This window comes from Dipodomys ordii, unplaced genomic scaffold (assembly GCF_000151885.1).
Source record: "Dipodomys ordii isolate 6190 unplaced genomic scaffold, Dord_2.0 Scaffold2, whole genome shotgun sequence".
NCBI lineage: Eukaryota > Metazoa > Chordata > Mammalia > Rodentia > Heteromyidae > Dipodomys > Dipodomys ordii.
This window is the reverse complement of record NW_012267218.1, coordinates 24737234-24756803: the sequence shown is the minus strand read 5'-3', so window position 1 is coordinate 24756803 and position 19570 is coordinate 24737234. Positions and strand designations below refer to the sequence as shown.

The 19570-nt window shown below is 45.8% G+C and overlaps 1 protein-coding gene across 2 annotated transcripts in view; it reads right to left on the bottom strand.

The window, feature by feature from the left end:
- Positions 1–19570, bottom strand: part of Dpf3 (D4, zinc and double PHD fingers, family 3) — a 239551-nt gene that overhangs the window by 52187 nt on the left and 167794 nt on the right. For both annotated transcript variants that reach the window (XM_013012413.1, XM_013012420.1), the window contains exons 7-8: positions 17860–17997; positions 26–154 (exon numbers count right to left, since the gene is read on the bottom strand). In XM_013012413.1, coding sequence (XP_012867867.1) covers positions 26–154; positions 17860–17997 — 267 coding nt within the window. The remainder of the gene's footprint in view (positions 1–25; positions 155–17859; positions 17998–19570) is intronic.

Sequence of the window (19570 nt, the reverse complement as noted above, 5' to 3'; positions counted from 1 at the left end):
CAAGGCAGGAAGGGGCCACACTCACCAGAACGTCCACAGTCAGCACATGACACCAACTCCTCGGGCCGCCCACTCTTCTTGTTCATGCTAGAACCCCCCAAGCAGAAGTCACAGTAGTTATTGGGAATGACCGTCCCGTCTGGTCCTTTCTGGGCTGTGGAAACATTTTTTAAAAAAAAGGAAAGAGAAAAAGAAAAATTCCAGTTTTAGGCTGAGACGTGTTCCCACCACTCCCTCTTCTCTTGTCCCGGTGTGACAGAATCTACTCCAGAAAGAATAGGAAGTTTAGTATGCAAGGTTTTGTGACAACCAAGATGCGATGGTGGTCTTGTTTTCTTTCTGATCTTTCTTGGTTCCAATACTTTACAAGCCTTGCAGAGTGTAATTGTTACAACTTCCCTCAGCTCTATGTTTTCCCAGAAGCCACCTGGGTCCTATGATTGCATGTCTGGATGAATATCCAGAACCATCCAAAAGAGACTTACTAGTGCAATTGAACTCTGACTCCTACAGAACCAGCCCTCCAAGCCAAAGCCCCACACATCAGATGTGGATTATAAACAGGAGTGAACAGAAAGATCGAGAACAGTCACCATCTAGATCTAGATTTTGAGAAAGATGTTCTTAGTTAGGAGTTCCTCTTCCTGTTTCTAAAAGGAGAATGGAGAAGTCTTAGTATGTGGGCATTTCCAGAATGTACATTGGAGATGCTGTTAGGGATAATGATGAACACCCTTACAGGAACATAGGTATTTGCTCTCGTTCAGACTCATCTCCCTGAAATCTAGACTTGTTGATTATCAGACACTCAGTAATCTTCAGACCCTAGAATCAGATCTGGACACATGCTTACTAAACATTCAGCTCAGCTGCACACCAGAGATGGGTCCAATGAGTTAGTGAGCAAGAGTTTAGGCTTAAGACCCTCACAAGTAACAGAACACACCATGTTACAAGTCCTTAAACAAATGCAAAGAAAAAATGTTGGAACAAAGCCTGAGAAGAATAGCACATGTCTTTGAGTATCAGAATCATTCTGAATTCAAAAAAGCCTTGGATGCGTCCTTTGCATGGGAAAACTGCTTCCATTTCCTGTCTCTCTCTCTCCTTGTTACAGGGACTTCTTTGCCACCTTCATACCCTCTGATTGTAACTAAAAAGACAAGTCTCTCTACTTGTGGGATTAGCTTTAACCACCAAGATGTCTTCCTACTCAGCATCCCCAATGTCTGTGGCTATTTTTCATTATTCACTGGCTAACATTAATCAGGGTCCCATAGGGTACAAATCTGTGAAAAGGAAGCAGATATGTGAGCAGAAATCCCCGGCAGACAGTAAGTGATAAACGGATTCACCCACTTTAATATGATTCCCTCTGGCCCTCGCTTCCTCCATGCTTCTGCCTTGCCTCCAGGAATAGAAAACTTACCTGGGGAAGTAGGAAGACAAAAGCTAGCAGAATTATATTACAGAGGACTAACCCATTTATCAGTTGCTGTTTGGATTGCTTAATCAGTTTCTAAGTCATTGATTTCCATCTTTAGGGAAGCAGGCAATGCTCTACTAGAAAAGTGTTAGCTGTTTGGGGGAGGCAGAGGAGTTGCCCCCCCCCACACACACACTTGGTGGTCTGTTGAGTATGGGCTTTCTTTCTCTGGTCATGTGAACACCAAAACATCTGTATGGCACACAGAATGGCTTTCCAAATAATCGCCAAACACCAGTACGGCCAAAAAGAAAGTATTATTCTGCTAATAAATTGTACCTTGCCCAGTGCTCCTTCCTTTCTTTCCCATTCAACTGACATCTCTGCTATTTTTATTTGCTTCCTAAGAAAATACAAGCATGTCTAAGAAGCAAATAAATTCATGGTTCCTTCATTAAGAGACAAATGGAAATCTATCAACTGGTAAATGTAAATTAAAGATGGTATATATTAAATTTAGAGGCTGGGGGCAAACCAAAGCTAAGTTTCACAATTGATATGAGCTGGGTATAAAATACACAGATGTCAATCACAACTTAGGGAACTCACTACATAAAAGTGATCAATAAATCCCATGTACCTAATGTTCCACCCCAAAAATATCTCTCAATCCAGTTTCCTCATCTGTCTCTCTCATATGTTCTTAGGGATTTCCTATACATCTAATTTGTTCCCAGTTCACAAAATCTTCAAGCAACTAAAGAATATGATGGTCTCCAATAATCCTGTGATTGTATAAGGACGAGGAAGTAAAAGAGAATGAAAGAATTTCCAGAGAACTCTTTACAGTATTCACCACCAAGTAACCATGAGTTGAATACATTCTTGACTAAAGAATGCAAGGAATTAAAAATTCCAAAATACTGGGTGCTGATGGCTCATGCCTCTAATCCTAGCTATCCAGGAGCTGAGATCTAAGGATCATGGTTCAAAGCCAGCCCAGGCATGAAAGGCCATAAGACACTTATCTCCAATTAACTACCAGAAAATTTGAAGTAAAGCTGTGGCTCAAAGTGATAGAGCACTAGTCTTGAGCAAAAAAGCTCAGATGGGGTCTAGGCCCCAAGTTCAAGCCACACCACCAACAAAAATAAAAATAAAAGGCTGGGAATATGTCTTAGTGGTAGAGTAACTTGCCCTAGTAACTTGCCCTGGGTTTGATTCCTCTGTACCATATAAACAGAGAAAGCTGAAAGTGGTACTGTGGCTCAAGTAGTAAAATGCTAGCTAGCCTTAAGCAAAAGAAGCTCAGGGACAGGACCCAGGCCCTGAGTTCAAGCCTCAGGACTGGCAAAAATTAAATTAAAATAAATAAGTAATAAAAATTAATATTAAAAATCTCAGCAATGATCCATAAGGCAAAATAGATAATGAAGGAGGAAGTGATTCTCTGTAAATGATTAAATAAACAGAATTTAATCATTTGTAGAAAAAAAATCTGACACAACAAAGTAAGAGTAGTATCACATATATTTATCTGTGTTTGTCTAAAGGGGTGAGAAGGTGAAAAATCCCACTGGTAGGCCCTGGTGTTTGCAGTAATAACACGCTAGGCTAGCAGGGATGAGGTGAGGTGTGCACTGGCAATTTTCATACTGGCAATGGCCCAGTACAACACTACCACTAACACTAACTATGCTTTATTTCCAAAGAAATCCTTTTTGCTTCCATCGCTACCCTCTTCTTGCAGTAAGATGTCACGGGACAGACTAATATCTTGTGCGTCTGATTCTGTAGCACTTTTTAGTGTCTAGGGTTAGTTTCAGATCAAAAGTTCTTGCCTGAAGCTCTCCTAGTTCCTGGCTATCAGTGACCAGTCATGCTTTGGGAAGGGCACTCAACTCAACATCATTGTTATGACCCCTCTACTAATGATAAATGTGTACACCTGCTTCATCCCCCACATTAAACAATCATGGACGACTCATTCAGTGGCATCCATGTCTAACTCACTGCTGTAACTCCTATATGCCTTGCATGTTAGAAATGTTGCTGACAATTTGTGAGATGAGTGGCCTAGAAAAGGACTGATAGAGATGTAAACAGGTGTCACAGTGGTATCCCCTGGGATCTCCTCCCTGTGGGGACAGAGGCCAGTGTTTGCCAGGGGCATCTGTCACTCTAAATATCACTCACTGCCCTTGGTTTATTTCCTATCTCTTCAAAGAGCTGGTCCATGTCCAAATGGATGGATCAGCCATCTGACTAGTAGTCAAGGGACCTGCATTGCTGGGAGAACAATACACATATATAACTACTAGGGTTTGGGTATGAAATATCCTCTGAAAGGCTGGTGTGTTGAAGGTTTGATCCCAATCCTGCAGTGTTCAGAGGTGGAGCTTTGACTGTATCATGAGGGCTCTGACTGGATTGATGATTTCATCCACTAATGGGTTCAGGTATGAACAGACTTTTGGAAGGTGGTAGCACTATGGAAGATGAGGCCTAGTTGGAGAAAGCAGGTCACTGGGGCGTGCCTTTGAAGGGTAAATCCTGGCCTGGTCCTTTCTGTGTTTATACTTCCCAGCTAGCACAAGGCAATCAGCCCAACTCCCTAGGCCCTCCACTGTACCTTCTACACCAGGATTCTTTGGTTCTCCACATGGAGCCAGGTGAGCATGGACTGAAACCTCTGGAACTATGAACAAAAAACAAAATCAAAATCATCTTTTCAAGTATTTGCCACAGCAACAAAAGGCTTACTAACACAACAATCATACAAGAAAATGCATGAGGGGCTGGGAAAGTGGCTCAGTGGTAGAGCGCTTGCCTTGCATGCATGAGGCCCTGGGTTGGATTCCTCAGCACCCCATAAACAGAAAAAGCCAGAAGTGGCGCTGTGGCTCCAGTGGTAGAGCACTAGCCTTGAGCTGAAGAGCTGAGGGACAGCACTCAGACCCAGAGTTCAGGCCCCATGACCGGCAAAAAAAAAAAAAAGAAGATAGGAAAAAATAGGAAGTGGAAATGTGGCTCAAATGCTGACGCACCAGTGTTGAGCGAAAAACCAAGGCAAGAGTACAAAGCCCTGAATTCAAGCCCCAATACCAGCACAAAAAAGACAGAGAGACAGAGAGACACAGAGAGAGAGAAAGAGAGAGAGGAAGGATACATAAGGATACATGTATCTACTATAGCACAAATCTGTAGTCAAACTTACACTAAATGCTTTACATTCACTATCTCATTGATCCTTACAGAATCTTTGTAAGCAGGAGTTGACAGATAAGTATCTGAAATCCAAAGAGATTAAAGTGCTGCTCCAGGCCCCCGTTATGAAGAGAAGGAGACAAGATTTATCCCCGATTGTTTGTATCCCCAGAGATTCTGCCTCTAGTCACACATTCTCTGCCTCTCAGGAAGTCTACAGGCAAATACTTCCTGGCCATACCTTGCATATCAAGCATTTCATAAATCATTTTAGAGTCAACTTGAATTCACCTAATATGTTATTTATGAAGCCCAAAGTGGTAAAAAAAATTAGGATTGGCCTGATAAAAGCAGAAAGTCCCTTTGAACTTAAATTTAATGTTTCTATCACAATCATCTATCCTGGATGACCCTGTTTATTGTCATATACACTTCTCTGGAGAATTTCAAAGACTCATGAAGGGATGTTTTTAAGTCAGGTGCACACCATGACTAGATTGGCCTATGGCCTGACCTAGCCGTAAGCAATTTCCTGGTACTATATATGAGATCATTATAAAAAGGATTTCACTATAAATAGGAAGCTCACCCAGACCCTGCAAGTGGGATTTAAATAGAGATTCTGCTTCTACTTATGGGAAATTGAGTCCTGCTTTATAGAACAAGATGACAAGGAAGGTAAAGACCCCAGTGGTATTTTGATGTCAGCATCCACAGTGATAGATTTGGTTTACTCTTGATTAATGTCCATGGACTGAGATCATCAGAGATACAAGTGAGCTGCCAAGAAAATAAAGTGAGCCTTAAGTGTCTAGGAATTTACCTGGGGGAGATAGCTCTATAAAAGCTCAAAGGAAACTTTAAAAAAAAAAGTGAAATCAAGAACAAAGTTCACGAAGAAGTTCAGAAAAATAAGGAAGATGGGAGGGAGCATTCGAATAACTTAAAGCAAGACAAAAGAAGGGCCAGGTCTCAAAGAGTCTCCCCACTATGTTTAGAGAAGGGTAGGCGGGCATTCGAGAGGAGCTTAGTGCATGCTATAGGACCTGTGCGTTAAATCAGGTCTTGCATCTACAGCAAACAAGGCCCCAGATCTTCCATAAAACTACCACTAACCAGGCTGTCATCCCCCCCTCCCTCCCTGCCATGTTCACTCACAAAGCAAATGAATGCCAAAGTAGCCTGGCCGCCAGCAACAGCCCCCTCTCCCTGTCATCTAGGTTCTTCAGAGACCACCAGAGCCATACCCCAGGTGTCTGGGGGCAACAGGAAGCAGGCCAGAAGTTGAGGCTTCTCCTTGGCACACACACAAAGGCATAGCCTCACATTCTGAGCAGATGCTCAGACTGCCTGCCAGGACTTCAGTGTGTAAAAGCATGAAGCCGTGTTCAATACACACCAAACCCCAACCCCAGTTCAGCAGCTGTTTCTCTGGGGGAGTTGTCTAGATTGAGGGGGGGTGCAGTCCTTGGGGAATTTGGGACCAGTGAGCAGAGCCGTCAGGAAGAGATGCACCTCTTCTCACCCCCTCTTACTTCTTCCCCTAGCACCCTCCATGGCTGACAGCTCCCATGTCCCTCCACTCCACAGGTCTGACACGTTTCCATGGCAACTAGAATCCTGGGCTCCAACAGCTTCTGCTCTTGCCACCTGTTATTACTTCATCTCTCAAGTGTAAAGCATCCTCACCCGGTGCCACTTGGTTGTGCAGAGCGCATCTTTAGAAGATGAAGGAAAAAGGAGAGGGAAAAGAGGGTATGTGGAAAGGTAGCCAAAGGCTGGCCACATAAGACACAGTGCACAGGACAGGCTAGGAGAGGCAGCTTTAGGGACAGGGAGGTTAAGGAGGGAGGGTGTCCATCTATGTGCCTTCCCTTCAGAATCTGTGAGCAGGCCTCCGCCATATCCCAACTCCTTTCTCCTAACCTTTAATGAGGGCCACAGGAGGGGTGGGGAAGCAGGCAGCAAGCTGGGGAAGGGAAGGCAGCCGGGCAGAGATCCAAACAGTCCCAATGTAGAGCAGAGGCAGGAGAGGGTTAAAAGTGGCGTGATCAAGACAGTGGGGAAGGCTAGACCAGAGGGCAAGCAGAGCATCAAAGCTGGGATAAATGGCCTTAATTCACATGCTCTGCTCACCCCAGTCCTTACGTGTTTACTCATATAAATTATCCCCAAGGTCTGACACCTTTTTTTCCCCTGCTTCCCTAGAACTGATGAAAATATAAATCCTGTAGATCCAAGGAATAAAGGTGTTGGGATCCCTTTCAGGCTGGTTTTTGGTCATCTCACAGAAATCAGGCTTTGCCCCCAGGGCTCCAGAGAAGACAAAGGATGCCTTCCACCCCAGATATGCAGAGCCAGCTGGGGGAACGGACACCAGGGACCACTCATCATGTGACTTTTAGACCACAGGAATCCTTGAAAGCAGAGAACGCACACACCTCCTCCACCACCATTTGGCCACCCGATGGTAAGGAGAGTGTGAATGTGGGATACATGGGGAGCTGCTGATGCAGAATAATCCTGGGCACTGAGATTAGTCTGTCTGGAGAAAGGAAGGCCGGGGGAAGCTTTAATAAGTCTTCAAGTTTATAGATGAGACTGATAAATTGCCACACTCTATACTGTCAAGGACAACATGAGACAAAATGAGCTGAATGGAAATGAAAGCAGCAAAACTGCTGAGCATTAGAGGGGCCAGAAGCTGGTGGCTCACACCTGTCATCCTAGCTACTCAGGAGGCTGAGATCTGAGGATCCATTTGAAGCCAGCCCAGGCAGGAAAGTCCATGAGACTTTAACCTCCAATTAACTACCAAAGAGCCAAAAATGGAAGTATAACTCAAGTGATAGTGCAGTAGCCTTGAATGGAGAAGCTTATAAACAGCACCCAGGCCCTGAGTTCCAGCCCAGGACCAACACACACACACACACACACACACACACACACACACACACACACACAGGAATTTCAGTGCCTCAAAGCTGGATCACCTTTATCTGAAGTTGGTTGTCAGGTATTACTATGGTGATGAATAAGATTAAGCCAGCTGCTCCCAGCCCTGTTTTGCCAAATCTTGACTCTCATCCACGATCAGCTGAATTAGATCTGTGGGGCGGGGGGAGGTAAGGGGGTTCAGCGGGAGCCACTAGAGCACCAACATCTCCTTCAAGGGCACATCTCCAATGACCTAACTTCCTTCCACTAGGCTCTGCCCCTAAGGGTTCCACCACCTCCCAATATCATCATGGTCAGAGGACCAAGCCTTCCCCACATGGGCCTTTGAAGAACATTCCAGATCCAGACTGCAAGCCCAGCTTTAGTATGACATGAGGAAACCATGTCACCTTGACCACACACACACATTCTCTGCTGACGCTGTGCGGTTGCTACTTATAAATCAATTTATATAATCTTCATTGGAGATGGATGCTATCAATGTTTGCATTCTGTATCCATGATACTTGAGGCACAGGAGGTTAAGAAGTTTGTCCAAGATCAAACATTAGTAAGTGGTTGCTTGGCCCTGCATCAAGGTAGTGTGGCCCTCAGCCGGAACATAGATACTACCCTCCCATGAGTACCCACAACCACACAGTTGGAAGAAATCAAGCCCAAGATGCTGGCAAGGCCTAATCACTTTCTAGGTCAAGCCTTCTCAAATTTTGCCACGTAATCACTTTGGAATCTCATTAAAATTCAGATCAGAATTCATAGATCCAAGGTAAGACTTGAGATCCCAGGTGTCTTACAAGCTTCCCAGTGAAGTAACCAAATGCCAAGGTTTATCTGTAACCAAGGGATTCCCAGGGGTGGGGTTTTTCAGCAAGAATGGGTGAGATGCTCACCAGGGTTCCAGGTGGTGATGCTGCTGCTACTGCTGGAACACATTGCAAGAACTGAAAATGCAGACCCTCATGGTGAGATGTGTGGATAGACTCACTTATGATGAGAAGCACTGTAAGCACAGGTGTGGGATAATCTATTATACCTTTAAGAGACTGCTTTGGCCTCTCCTCAGAGAATAGACAACAAGAGACAATAGTAGAGGCAGAAAGACCACTAAGGAAATTGTAGTGACCTGGAACTGGGTGGAAATGGTCAGTGGTGGCCAGGAGATGGAAAGAAGGAATCAGATGTACAGTCTATTTTTAAAGGGGGAGCTGTTTTCACTTCAAGCATAAAGCATCCCCGCTGCCCCCCCACCCCATAAATAAAGCAAGTTCATAAAAAGAAAGAGAAGAATGAGAAAGAAAGATGGCAGGAAAATTATTGAATAACATGTGGGGTTTTTCCCTATTTCAAAATTATTTATCAATTGAAATGTCAAAGAGAATCTGTATTGGCAGGGGTGAGAGCCATGTATCATTACAACCAGCTAAAGCTATAAGTTTTGAAGAACACATGTGACTGCTATGGATTGAAGTGTGTCCCACACACCCAAAACCCATAGGTTGAAGCACTACCTCCCAATGTGATATTTTCTGGATGGGGATCTCCGGGCAGTCACAGGTTTGTGAAGGAGGGGCCACCCAATGGGATTAGTGCTCTTGTGAGCCACCAGAGAGCTAGCATCTCTTTCCCTCTAACCACACACACACAGCAAAGGGCAAGCAAGGACAGACACACCTACAAGGTGATTGTCTGCAGTCCAAGGACAAAGCCCTCACCAGGCCCTCACTGGATACCAACTCTGTTGGCTCCTTGATCTTGGACTTTCATCTCTAGAACTTTCTGTCAAGCTACCAGCCTGGACATCCACAGCTAACTAAGACTGTGCCTGTGCATGCATTTATGTCTTCTTGAAAAGCTACTGTATAATATGACTCATTTGACAATTGGTCAATAGGTGAAAATTAACAGACATCAGAGGGCCCATGAGAAAGATCTAGGTTTGGGCCTGGAATCCATCACTTGAGATCCGTTCTCCTGAAAGATTATTGTTGTCAGCCTCAAAACCCATCTCCTTGTATGACTTGGGACATATCTCTTCAACTTCTCTGAGTCTCCATTTCTTCTACCAAATAAGACCCCAGCATATGCCTCATGGATTTGTGAGCCTTTGATGTGAGCAAAGTGCCTGCAGCCCACTATGCCTTCCATCATTTTGTTTCTTCATTTCTTTTCTATGTGCAAAATAATTGTATTTCTTATAAAGTAGAAGGGAAAAGCCCAAGGCCTAAATAAGTAAGTTTTCCCTGGAAGTTGGCTCAAGTTTCATGAGTTTGCATTCGCAGTCCACATCCCTAAGTATATCCTTTAATCTCTATGTACCGGGGCATCCTAGAGGGATTTAGTGAATGAATGAGGTAAATACAGCATTAGTAGCATGTTCAGAGATGGTAGCAACAATAACACTAGCATTGTTGTCTCCATTCCTGCACAATTATTCAGGACTCTTCAATACAGATTTTCTCGATAATTATGCCAAAAATGTGAGACAAATCAGAGGCTCAGAATGGTCAAGAGATAGGCAGACACCCAATCCCAGGGAAATAGCATTGCTGATAAAGGAGAACTACACTTGGCTTGGATTTTCTTCCACAGCTGGGTTTGATGCAATTGTCTTATTTCCCCAGTTACTCCAGAAGTGCTCTAAGGGCACTGACCATATTAGATCTTCCTGGAGTCCCAGTTACACTTATTCCCACAACAAGGTACACATACAGTAGGTGCTTAATGAACACCCAGGTTCTACCTATGCAACAGGATCAGCATCCACATCTAAGAGTCAGCAAAGAATGTGCTAGGGCCAGGCCAGGCTCTCGCTAGTTCTGGCTGATGCCCAATGAACCCTTCACAGCTTCACAGAGACAGAAGAGTCCTCTCCTTTTGCCTCAGACAGAGCCCCTGGGGTCACCATGCGGTCACAGACATGTTCTGTGGTTCCAGATGGGACAGAGATGGGAGGATCATTCACAGCACCAGACACAGGACCAACCCCGCCCATCCCCAGCCTCTAAGACTTGCAGCAACCCCTTGAGGTCGGTAAGATTATGATCTGTGCTTCGCAAATGAGGCAACTAAGGGGCAAAGAAAGATAAGCAACGGACCCTCATTTTCACAGCAGTATCCAGCAAGATGGCGGAGTCACAGGTCACCCTCTGGAGTAACAAAACAAAGCCATTCTCTTAGTCTCTAGGTCAAGGGTGTGGATGACCCACGGCAAGCAAATTACCTCAGGTACTTTTACCCCCACAAGGACTAGAGCAAGCCCTCAGGTTCTTTGTTTTGTAACCTATAAACTGGTGAACAACTCATCTGAAGGGTATCTGTTCTCAGTTTCTACATTTGCTCTTTGGGAGGGAGGGGACAGGCAGGGAACAAGGGCCCCAAACCTGAATTCTCGATTTCCCCTCCAACCAAGGCTGAACTCTTCATGGCAAAGCTTGGTAAGTGCTTGCCTGCACAGACTTTGTGGCTTTTCAGACATCTTTGTAGAGTGATCCAATTTTTTAAAAGCACATTCCCCAGGTAAATGTCTCTCTGTCTCCTAAGCCAAACTAGTCACTCCTAGGCCGTCTTGTTAGAGGACAAGAGATGTCAGAGGACTAACATCTAGAGATCTTCTCTATCCACATGGCACTGACATCATGTGCTGCTTTTAGCTAATTTGCACATTATCAGACTAATTTCCAGATTATCTAATCAGCAGACATTACCCTTAATCAATTCAGTTCTCCCCTTCCAGCTCCTCAGAGAACAATGTGCCCTCCAAAGGTAGACCAGGGCTGGGTGCTCATGTGTTCTCTCTCATTCTCTCTCTCTCTCTCTCTCTCTCTCTCTCTCTCTCTCTCTCTCTCTCTCTCTCCCTTCCCTCCCTTCCTCCCTCTCTCCAGAAAGGGTAACTTGGTACCAGCACACTCCCACTACACAGAAGAATGATGTCCAGGGACCTATGACACCCCAGTTTCAATTCCATAGGCCTGGCAAACAAGCTTGAAAAACATCTTACCAAGCCATGCTTTAAAATGTCATTTTCTCAAAATGAACTCCAGGAAATGGAAACAAGAAGTTTTCCCTTTGTTTTTGTTTTCTTTTCCTTTTGTGTGATCATTTATCTGTCTTTCAAAGGGTATAGGGGGGCACAGAAATGGAGGGAGAAAGGGTGAACAAATGTAGCAGTGATGCTCACTGGATAGTATGTGGAAAATGAACTATGCAACTGGTGAGTGGGGATGGGAAGAAAACACTGGGAGGGAGGGAGGGGAGAGGTAACAGTGTCCAAAAAGAAATGTGCTCATCACCTGACTTATGTAACTGTATATCACCTTTATAATAACACAAAATTTAGGAAAAACAACAAAAATTAAAATACCATTTTCCTCCTAGGAGCTGTATGTATGTAGTTGGGAGAATGTTGTGTTTATTTATGTATTAAATAGAAGGGCTATGTCACATAAGACTCCAAATGAATTTCTTTATAAACCATTCCCTTTTACCTTCCAGTGACTGCTGCCATGGTTGCCGTGTCCTGCGGGGTACAGAGGACATTCTAACAGTGATCCCTGCCTATACTTCCTCTTTCTTCCACAGACCTGAAATTCAACACTACTGACAGACCCAAATCCAACCAACTGTCTAACACCCCATGCTCTTTCATATCCCTTGCCTACTCCTACTCCGTCTTGGAACCTGGGAGGTCCTCTACCTCCTCAAATTTCCTCCTAGGGTTAACTTGAATGCTACCTCCTCGGGAAATCCTTTGCAAATCCTTTGGTGCAGTGTCCTCAGGTTCAGTGTGCACAAGAAGATCCTAGAAGGGGTTTTCAAACACTACAGCCCTCTCTCAGAGGATGTCAAGCACTGGTGGCTCATGGCAGTAATCCTGGCTACTCAGGAGGCTGAGATCCAGAGGATCACAGTTCAAAGCCAGCCTAGGAAGAAAAATCTGAGAGACTCCATCTCTAAAATAACCAGCAAAAGGCTGGACTGAAGGCATGGGCCAAGTGATAGACCAATACCCAAGGAAGAAAGCTATACAAGCAAGCACGAAGACCTGAGTTCAAACCCCAAATGGTGGAACCTGAGAACCTGAACTTCCACTGAGTCATCAAGCCATGCTGATGCCACTCTCAGACAAGACCTGCTTTGAGACATGGAAAGTATAACCTGCCTTCAGTCCTTAGAGTCTTCACCCTCTGCACACACTGACTAGTCAGGACTGTGAACTACTCAAGGACCCAGGCACATCTTATTTCTATCTGTATTGTCCATTGCTGCATAAAGCCAGTATTCAATATGTGAGTACCAACCCAAGGATGGATGGATGGATGATGGATACATGGGTGGGTGGATGGGTAGGTGGATGGATGGATGGATGGATGGATGGATGAATAGATGGATGAATGGGTGGGTGGTTGGGTGAGTGGGTGGATGGATGGATGGATGGGTGGGTAGGTGGGTGGGTGGATGGGTGGGTGGATGGATGGATGGATGGATGGATAGATGGATGGATAGATGGATGGATGGATGGATGGTGAGTGGATGGATTGATGGATGGATGGATGGGTGGGTGGATGGGAGGTGGATGAATAGATGAGTAAAAATGATGGATGGGTGGATGGATGGAAGGATGGATAGATGGATGGGTGGGTGGGTGGGTGGATGGATGGATAACGTTGAATTTATTTACAAATTGTTTGTCATCTAAGACCAGGACTTTGTAAATGTATATCTCTGTCCTAAAAATTATCTTGAAAACCTCACCACAAAGAGCTGGGACGTAGCTCAGTGGTGGAATACTTGCCACGCAGGAACAAGGTCCTGGTTTCCATCCCCAGTCCCCACTGTGTAGAGAACATAAAAGAAATTAGAGATGAGCTCTGAAATTGTGGGCCTGTGCCATTGAGGTTTTGGATTCTGATCCTGCCTGGCAAAGTTGCCCTTAAGGGGTCCCAACAGAGTGGTTCTGAGTAGTGGCTCTTGGAATCCCGGGGCCTCAGGCCCTCCCTCGCATTCATGCATAGCTCTGTTTTTACATATCCCAGTGTCAGCTCGCGCACCCATGCACACATGCACATGGGTGTGCTTTCATTTGTAGAAAGTGACAAGATGAAGGTAACAAAAGAAGTGAAGCAAGTGAAAGGGGAGGGGCCCAAGGGAGAAAGGTGCCATCAGTCCACTCTCCCAAGGGTGAGTGAGGGTCTGAGCTCCAGCTCAGGCTGGAGGCTGTCTGCCGTTCACACAGAGAACCCAGAGCCCAGGGACAAGGGGACATGGAAATGGATCCTCAGGAGAAAATGTGAGGCTAGGAGAGAAACAAAGGGGCGAGCACATCCTCTGGAAGGGGCAGGAGGAGGGCAGGAATGGCGGTCCACCGCTGAGCCGGCAGCTCAGGGCGGCAGCTGGGGAGGGGAAGGTCAGTGCTGGCTCCAGCGGGCCATCCTGCTCCTTCGGCCACAGCAGGGGCAGCAGCAAAGTGCCACAGCCCTGCTGCCGACACAGTTGGTAGGGATGGAGGGAGGGACAGCAGGAGGACCAAAGTCGAAAGGTCTTGATGGCTGCAGGTGGTGCAAACCAGCTGTCTATGGCCCTGCAAGCTGTGGGCCTATTTTTTTTTCTTTTCATTAGAGTAGCCGGGGTTACCCTGCAGCTCTACTAAAGGGGGGAAGTCAGCATTTCCACTTTGACAGCATCCAGACCTTCCCCCACGGGAACCACAGATTAGCCTCCTGGATTAAGCTCTCCTGACTCCCTCCTCCAAAGCTCTGTGTGTGTGTGTGTGTGTGTGTGTGTGTGTGTGTGTGTGTGTGTGTGGTGGAGAGGGGGTGGGGATGGGGAAACTGAGACCTCAAGATGCTGTTGAACTGTCACACTGAGCTCAACATGCAGCTCTGGTGGCATTTAGAGGCAGGATGGATGGGAGCCTACCCCAACAGTAGGAGCAATTAATGACCGGGTATTAATAATGTTGGCAATTAGCACTCACAGGAAGATGGGAGGGGGGAGCTACTCACCAGGGGATGGTAGGAGGAAACAGACAGCACACAGGGAGCAGGGAACAAATGGGTGGGCTGTGTGGCACACAGAACCCAGGGAAAGCAGTTACCTTGGGGTTTGTCCTGGGTACATGGGGACGAGGGAAGATAACTTCTCCAGACACCAACAACCTGTCCATTGCACCCCTTCCCTGTGAGCAAAATGGAGGGTGATCAGAGTTCTCAGAGAAGAAACTCTGAGGAGAGGTCATGGAAAGGGTGCTCATGAGAGCTCTGGAAACTTCTCCATGTGAGAAGACTCCAGATCAGCCCAGACACAGCCGTTCCAGGCTGGAGATGTAAAAGCTGTGGCCAGTCAGATTGTCCTTTAGGAAGAAATGCTTCTTATAAGGTGGATGAGAAAGGAAAAAGGGCGGGGAAGGGGAGTTCCAAGCAAGTATGTCACCCATGGCCTCACAGAGAGAAAAGGACATCGGACATTTCTTTTTCTTTTCTTGATACTAATCCTGGGGCTTGAACTTGGGGCCTGGGCACTGTCCCTGAGCTCAAGGCTAATGCTCTACTCCTTGAGCCACAGTTCCACTTCCAGCTTTTAATTCGAATATCAGCTTTTAATTGGAGATAAGACTCTCCTGCTTGAACTGGCTTTGAACCATGATCTTCAGATCTCAGCCTCCTGAGTAGTGAGGATTACAGGTGTGGGCCACTGACGTCAGACATTTCTCAGGGAGGTGTCTCCAGGGAGGAAGAGCAATGATGGGCACTGCTTTCTTACAAAGCAAGGGCATGTGTCCTTGTGGGAAGGCACGAGGAGGCAGAAAACATCTATAGATGAGAGTACAGAAGGACATCCTGATGAGCTGAATAAAATATGCCATTACTGGCTCAGAAGCCAATAGCTAACTTGCAGGAGTGCAGGCCCAACAGGGGAGGAGATTGCCCCATGCTACCTAGGACCTGCAGTTTCTCTGAGCTATTGACAAAACCACCTGTGTACACATGTGTGGTGTGCACACACATACACACACACACACACTCACACACATGCACACATGCCATTCACCATAGTAAGGCTACAGAGAAACTAAGTCAGAGACCAAAGAGAGGCATTCCAAACCCTACCAGAACACAATGGTGAGTCATTGAAGAGACAGAAGACAAGATGGAACTGGGTGACTGAGAAATACATCCAGGCTAATAAACACTTTACTGAAATAATAATCGCTAATAAATACTTTCTGAATCCCATCCCAAATCAAAGCTCAGTGGCAAAGCACGTATCTAGCAAGTGAAACATCCTGAGTTCAATCCCCAATACCAAAAAAGTAAAAGATAAAAACAGAACAAAACAACAACACAATTAGATCAAAAAAGGTAAGAAGAGAGACCAGGGAATGCAAGAACCAGCCTCCTGGCTTCAGGGGTAAGATACTTTCCTTTCTGAAAGAAGAAGCAGTCTCTCCCAGAAGAAAGTCAAGAGACCTCAGGACCAGGTACAGAGGGGCCTGAAGCCATTAATCACATCTTGTCCTGCTCTTCAGATTCTACCCCAATGACAGCGGAGAAGAAAACAAGTATCTGTTATATTAAAGGCTGGACTCTAAGTACGAATTAAAGAAAGATGTTCCAGGCTGAGTCATATTCCCCCAATCTGAATTCCTATGTTGAAATGTACTCCATAGGACCTCAAGATGTAATTTGGAGTCTGGATCTTTGAAAATCCGTCTCCTACTGGCCATGTCGAGACCATCAGGGTAGGTATCCATCCAATCTGTTGATCTTATAAGGGGTGGAAATTTGGAATTGAAAAGAAATGTCAGGGCACAGGAGCAGAGAGCGGAAAGGCCATGTTAAAGGCTGAACAGCCAATGCATGGGCATCAGTGAGCCAAGGAGAGACATCAATGAGCCTTGATCTTGGACTTGCAGCCTCTAGAATTGGGAGGGAAAAACAAAACAAAACAACACAAAACAGCATCTGCTGTTTGAACTCCCAATTGGCGATACTGTGCTCAGGCAGCCCTCAGGAACTCATGAAGAAGGCAGTATGTTACAAGGGGAAAGTAGGGTGGGTCAAGGAGCCACTCACAAATTCAATGAAAGGTCTTTTGCCACCAGATGTGTTAATTATTTGGTGAACGTGCCCCACTGACATAGGTCAACCAAGTTAATTGAGATGCACAAGAGATGTCTTTAAATCCTATAGTCTGAATATTTTTTAAGGATCTGATGGGGGGGGTGGAGAGATGGGAAGTGGAAACAGAGGAGGCAACAATGCTTGATAAGAAATGGACTCATTACCTTGTTCATGTAATTGTAACCCCTCTGTACGGTATTTTCACAATTTAAAAAAAAAAGATGTGGTTGATCCCTTTAATTGTATGAGATGGTTCACTTTAACAATTCCCACCACCAAACTTTGTGAACATTTTTTTAAACAAAACCACAGTGTGTGTCCCCACATATTCCTAACCAGGCAATCTCAAGATAACCAATACCTTGAAGCAAGCTCAAAAAGATTCCATTGTCACATAACCATTGGGGGGGTGGGGTAGTACACTCAGAGAGAACGTAATAGATGTTTGAGAAGCAAGTCAAGTGGTATACACTACTTACCCTTTGGATTCCCTAACTCATAACTGGAAGTTAAGAAAGGAACAACAACAACAACAAAGAAAAGCAATGAAAACACCAATCTGGGGTTGGAGGCGTGGCTCAATTGGTAGATTGCCAGCCAATGAGTGGTACAAAGTTCAAGTCCCAATTGTGGAGGGGGGGGGGGGAAGAAAAAGACAGAAAATCCCAAATGCCACATCTGCACAAACCCTATCTGCCATGTGACTGCTCAGGCAAAGAGCCTTAGCCCAAATCATGATCCATAGAACAATGCCACAGCAAGAGGTCTACAAATATTAGATGTCAATTTTAGAAAAACAACAACAACAAAAGAATATAGAAAGACTCGTGGTAGCCAAGCAGACATTGAGAATGTCTGTCCCAATCCATACACCTAAAAGCCATCACAGCCAGATGGGTGGATTGGCATTTGACACTGGCCAGGTAAGGCCCCGCCCCTTCTATTGAACACTCCCACCCTCCCTCTGTCTTATAACAACCTTGTCCAGTTCACTCTGTCTGTGGCACTGCACAGCCAGAGGTGGTGGCTTGGCTAAGCTGAAGAATCCAGTCACTACAGGGACACTGAGACCAATCAGGGTTGCCAGCGAGAATGCTCTGCACCCTGCCCGCCCCAGTCATCATCCCAGCCTTCTAAGAGGAGACTCACGTCTGTGGTTCTCATTTCTGTGGTTAGGCGGGGAGCGGGTCTCCTGATCCTGGGCTTCATCCCCCTCTTCGCTGGCCAGATGGGTGTGTGCATAGTGATAGCTGAGGCCTGGCCGGTTCTTGTAGCGCTTCCCGCAGACTAGAGAAGAAAAAGAGAGAGAAAGGGGAAATGTCACCGTCCACCATTCCTGCAGACACTTCTTGCATTCTCCCAGGCAGCGATCCCCAGCTATCTCCCCCAGTCCTTAGTTGCCCTTTGAATGTAAAGTTACAGTGACAGTTATCCTCACTCAACATGTACTTGGCATAACCAATCCAAATATCCCCAGGCACTGGGGTATTTGTAGACAGAAGATGTATATGAGACCAGAAACGCTCAGTGATTTGCCTAGGAATACATAGCAGAGCCACCAGCAAACCCAGGTCTCCTGGATCCCTCTGCACTGCTTCCCTTCTACTATCCTGTGATCTATTCTGTTTGATGAAAGAAACCTTTTGGTGGTTACTTGGAGATAAGAGACACAGACATTTCCTGCCCAAGCTGGCCTCCGACCATGATCCTGAGTAGCTGAGATTACAGGTGTGAGCCACCAGCACCCAGTGTGATGATAATAAACAGATTCCACTTGCTACTATGGAAACTACAGAGCTGAGGCATCTTTGGCAGATGAAGCGACCAACACCCACATTTACGACCTCAGCACCCCAGGCAGCCTTTGGTACCCCCATCCTGTAATGGGGTGCTCGCGATCACTATCTCTCAAACCGGACAGCTTGAGACAAAGGCAAGACACAATATGCATATGGAGCTAAGAAGGAAGAAGGTAGCCCTGTCCACTGGCTGCTCAGGATGTAGGAAGCAGAAGGGTGGCTAGTTGATCTAAAGCCAGAACTACCAAACTCAGCCCAAATCTCAGCCTCTGGGGGAATGGATGCAATCCCAGATGGTTCCATCCTTCTTTTTATTTTTGTCAGTTGTGGGGCTTGAACTCAAGCCCTGGCCACTGTCCCTCAGCTCTTCAGCTCAAGGCGAGTGCTCTACCACTTGAGCCAGCACCATTCCAAGCTGGTTCCATCCTTCCCATCCCCAGGAGGCAAGGTAGAGGTCTTCTTCCGGAGTATGTCCAGTGACAAGTCCCCCGCTCCCCAGGGGCTGAGGTTGACAGTGTGTACCAGGTTGTGTACCTGCCACATGAGGTAGAAAGATCCAGATGTCAACATCAGGCCTGAATTGGGTTCAAATCCCAGTTCCAAGTGCCCAAGTTCAGTGATCACATGACCCTGCCCCTGCTTCTACACCTTACCCAGTACCTTAGCGCTTTTCCTACTCTTGCTTTGTCTACCAGCTTCTTCGGGAGGGGGGTATTTTTGTTAAACAGCCATTGGCAAAAGTGATAATCTCACCTCTTCTTTCCCATGCTTGTATTAAGTATTGTGTCGTAGCTCTATTCATTTTGAATACTCATCGGGATAATATTTATAAATAGCAAAAAATCAAACATGCCCTATTTTAAGGAAGTTGTATTTAGTGTTTCACTGTTTATTTTGGTTTGTTTTTGTTTTTGTCAGTCGTGGGGCTTGAACTCTGGGCCTGGGCGCTGTCCCTCAGCTCTTCAGCTCAAAGCGAGCGCTCTACCACTTGAGCTACAGCGCCACTTCCGGTTTCACTGTTTAAAATGGTATAGGTAACTAGGGTTTGTTTTCTTTTAAAC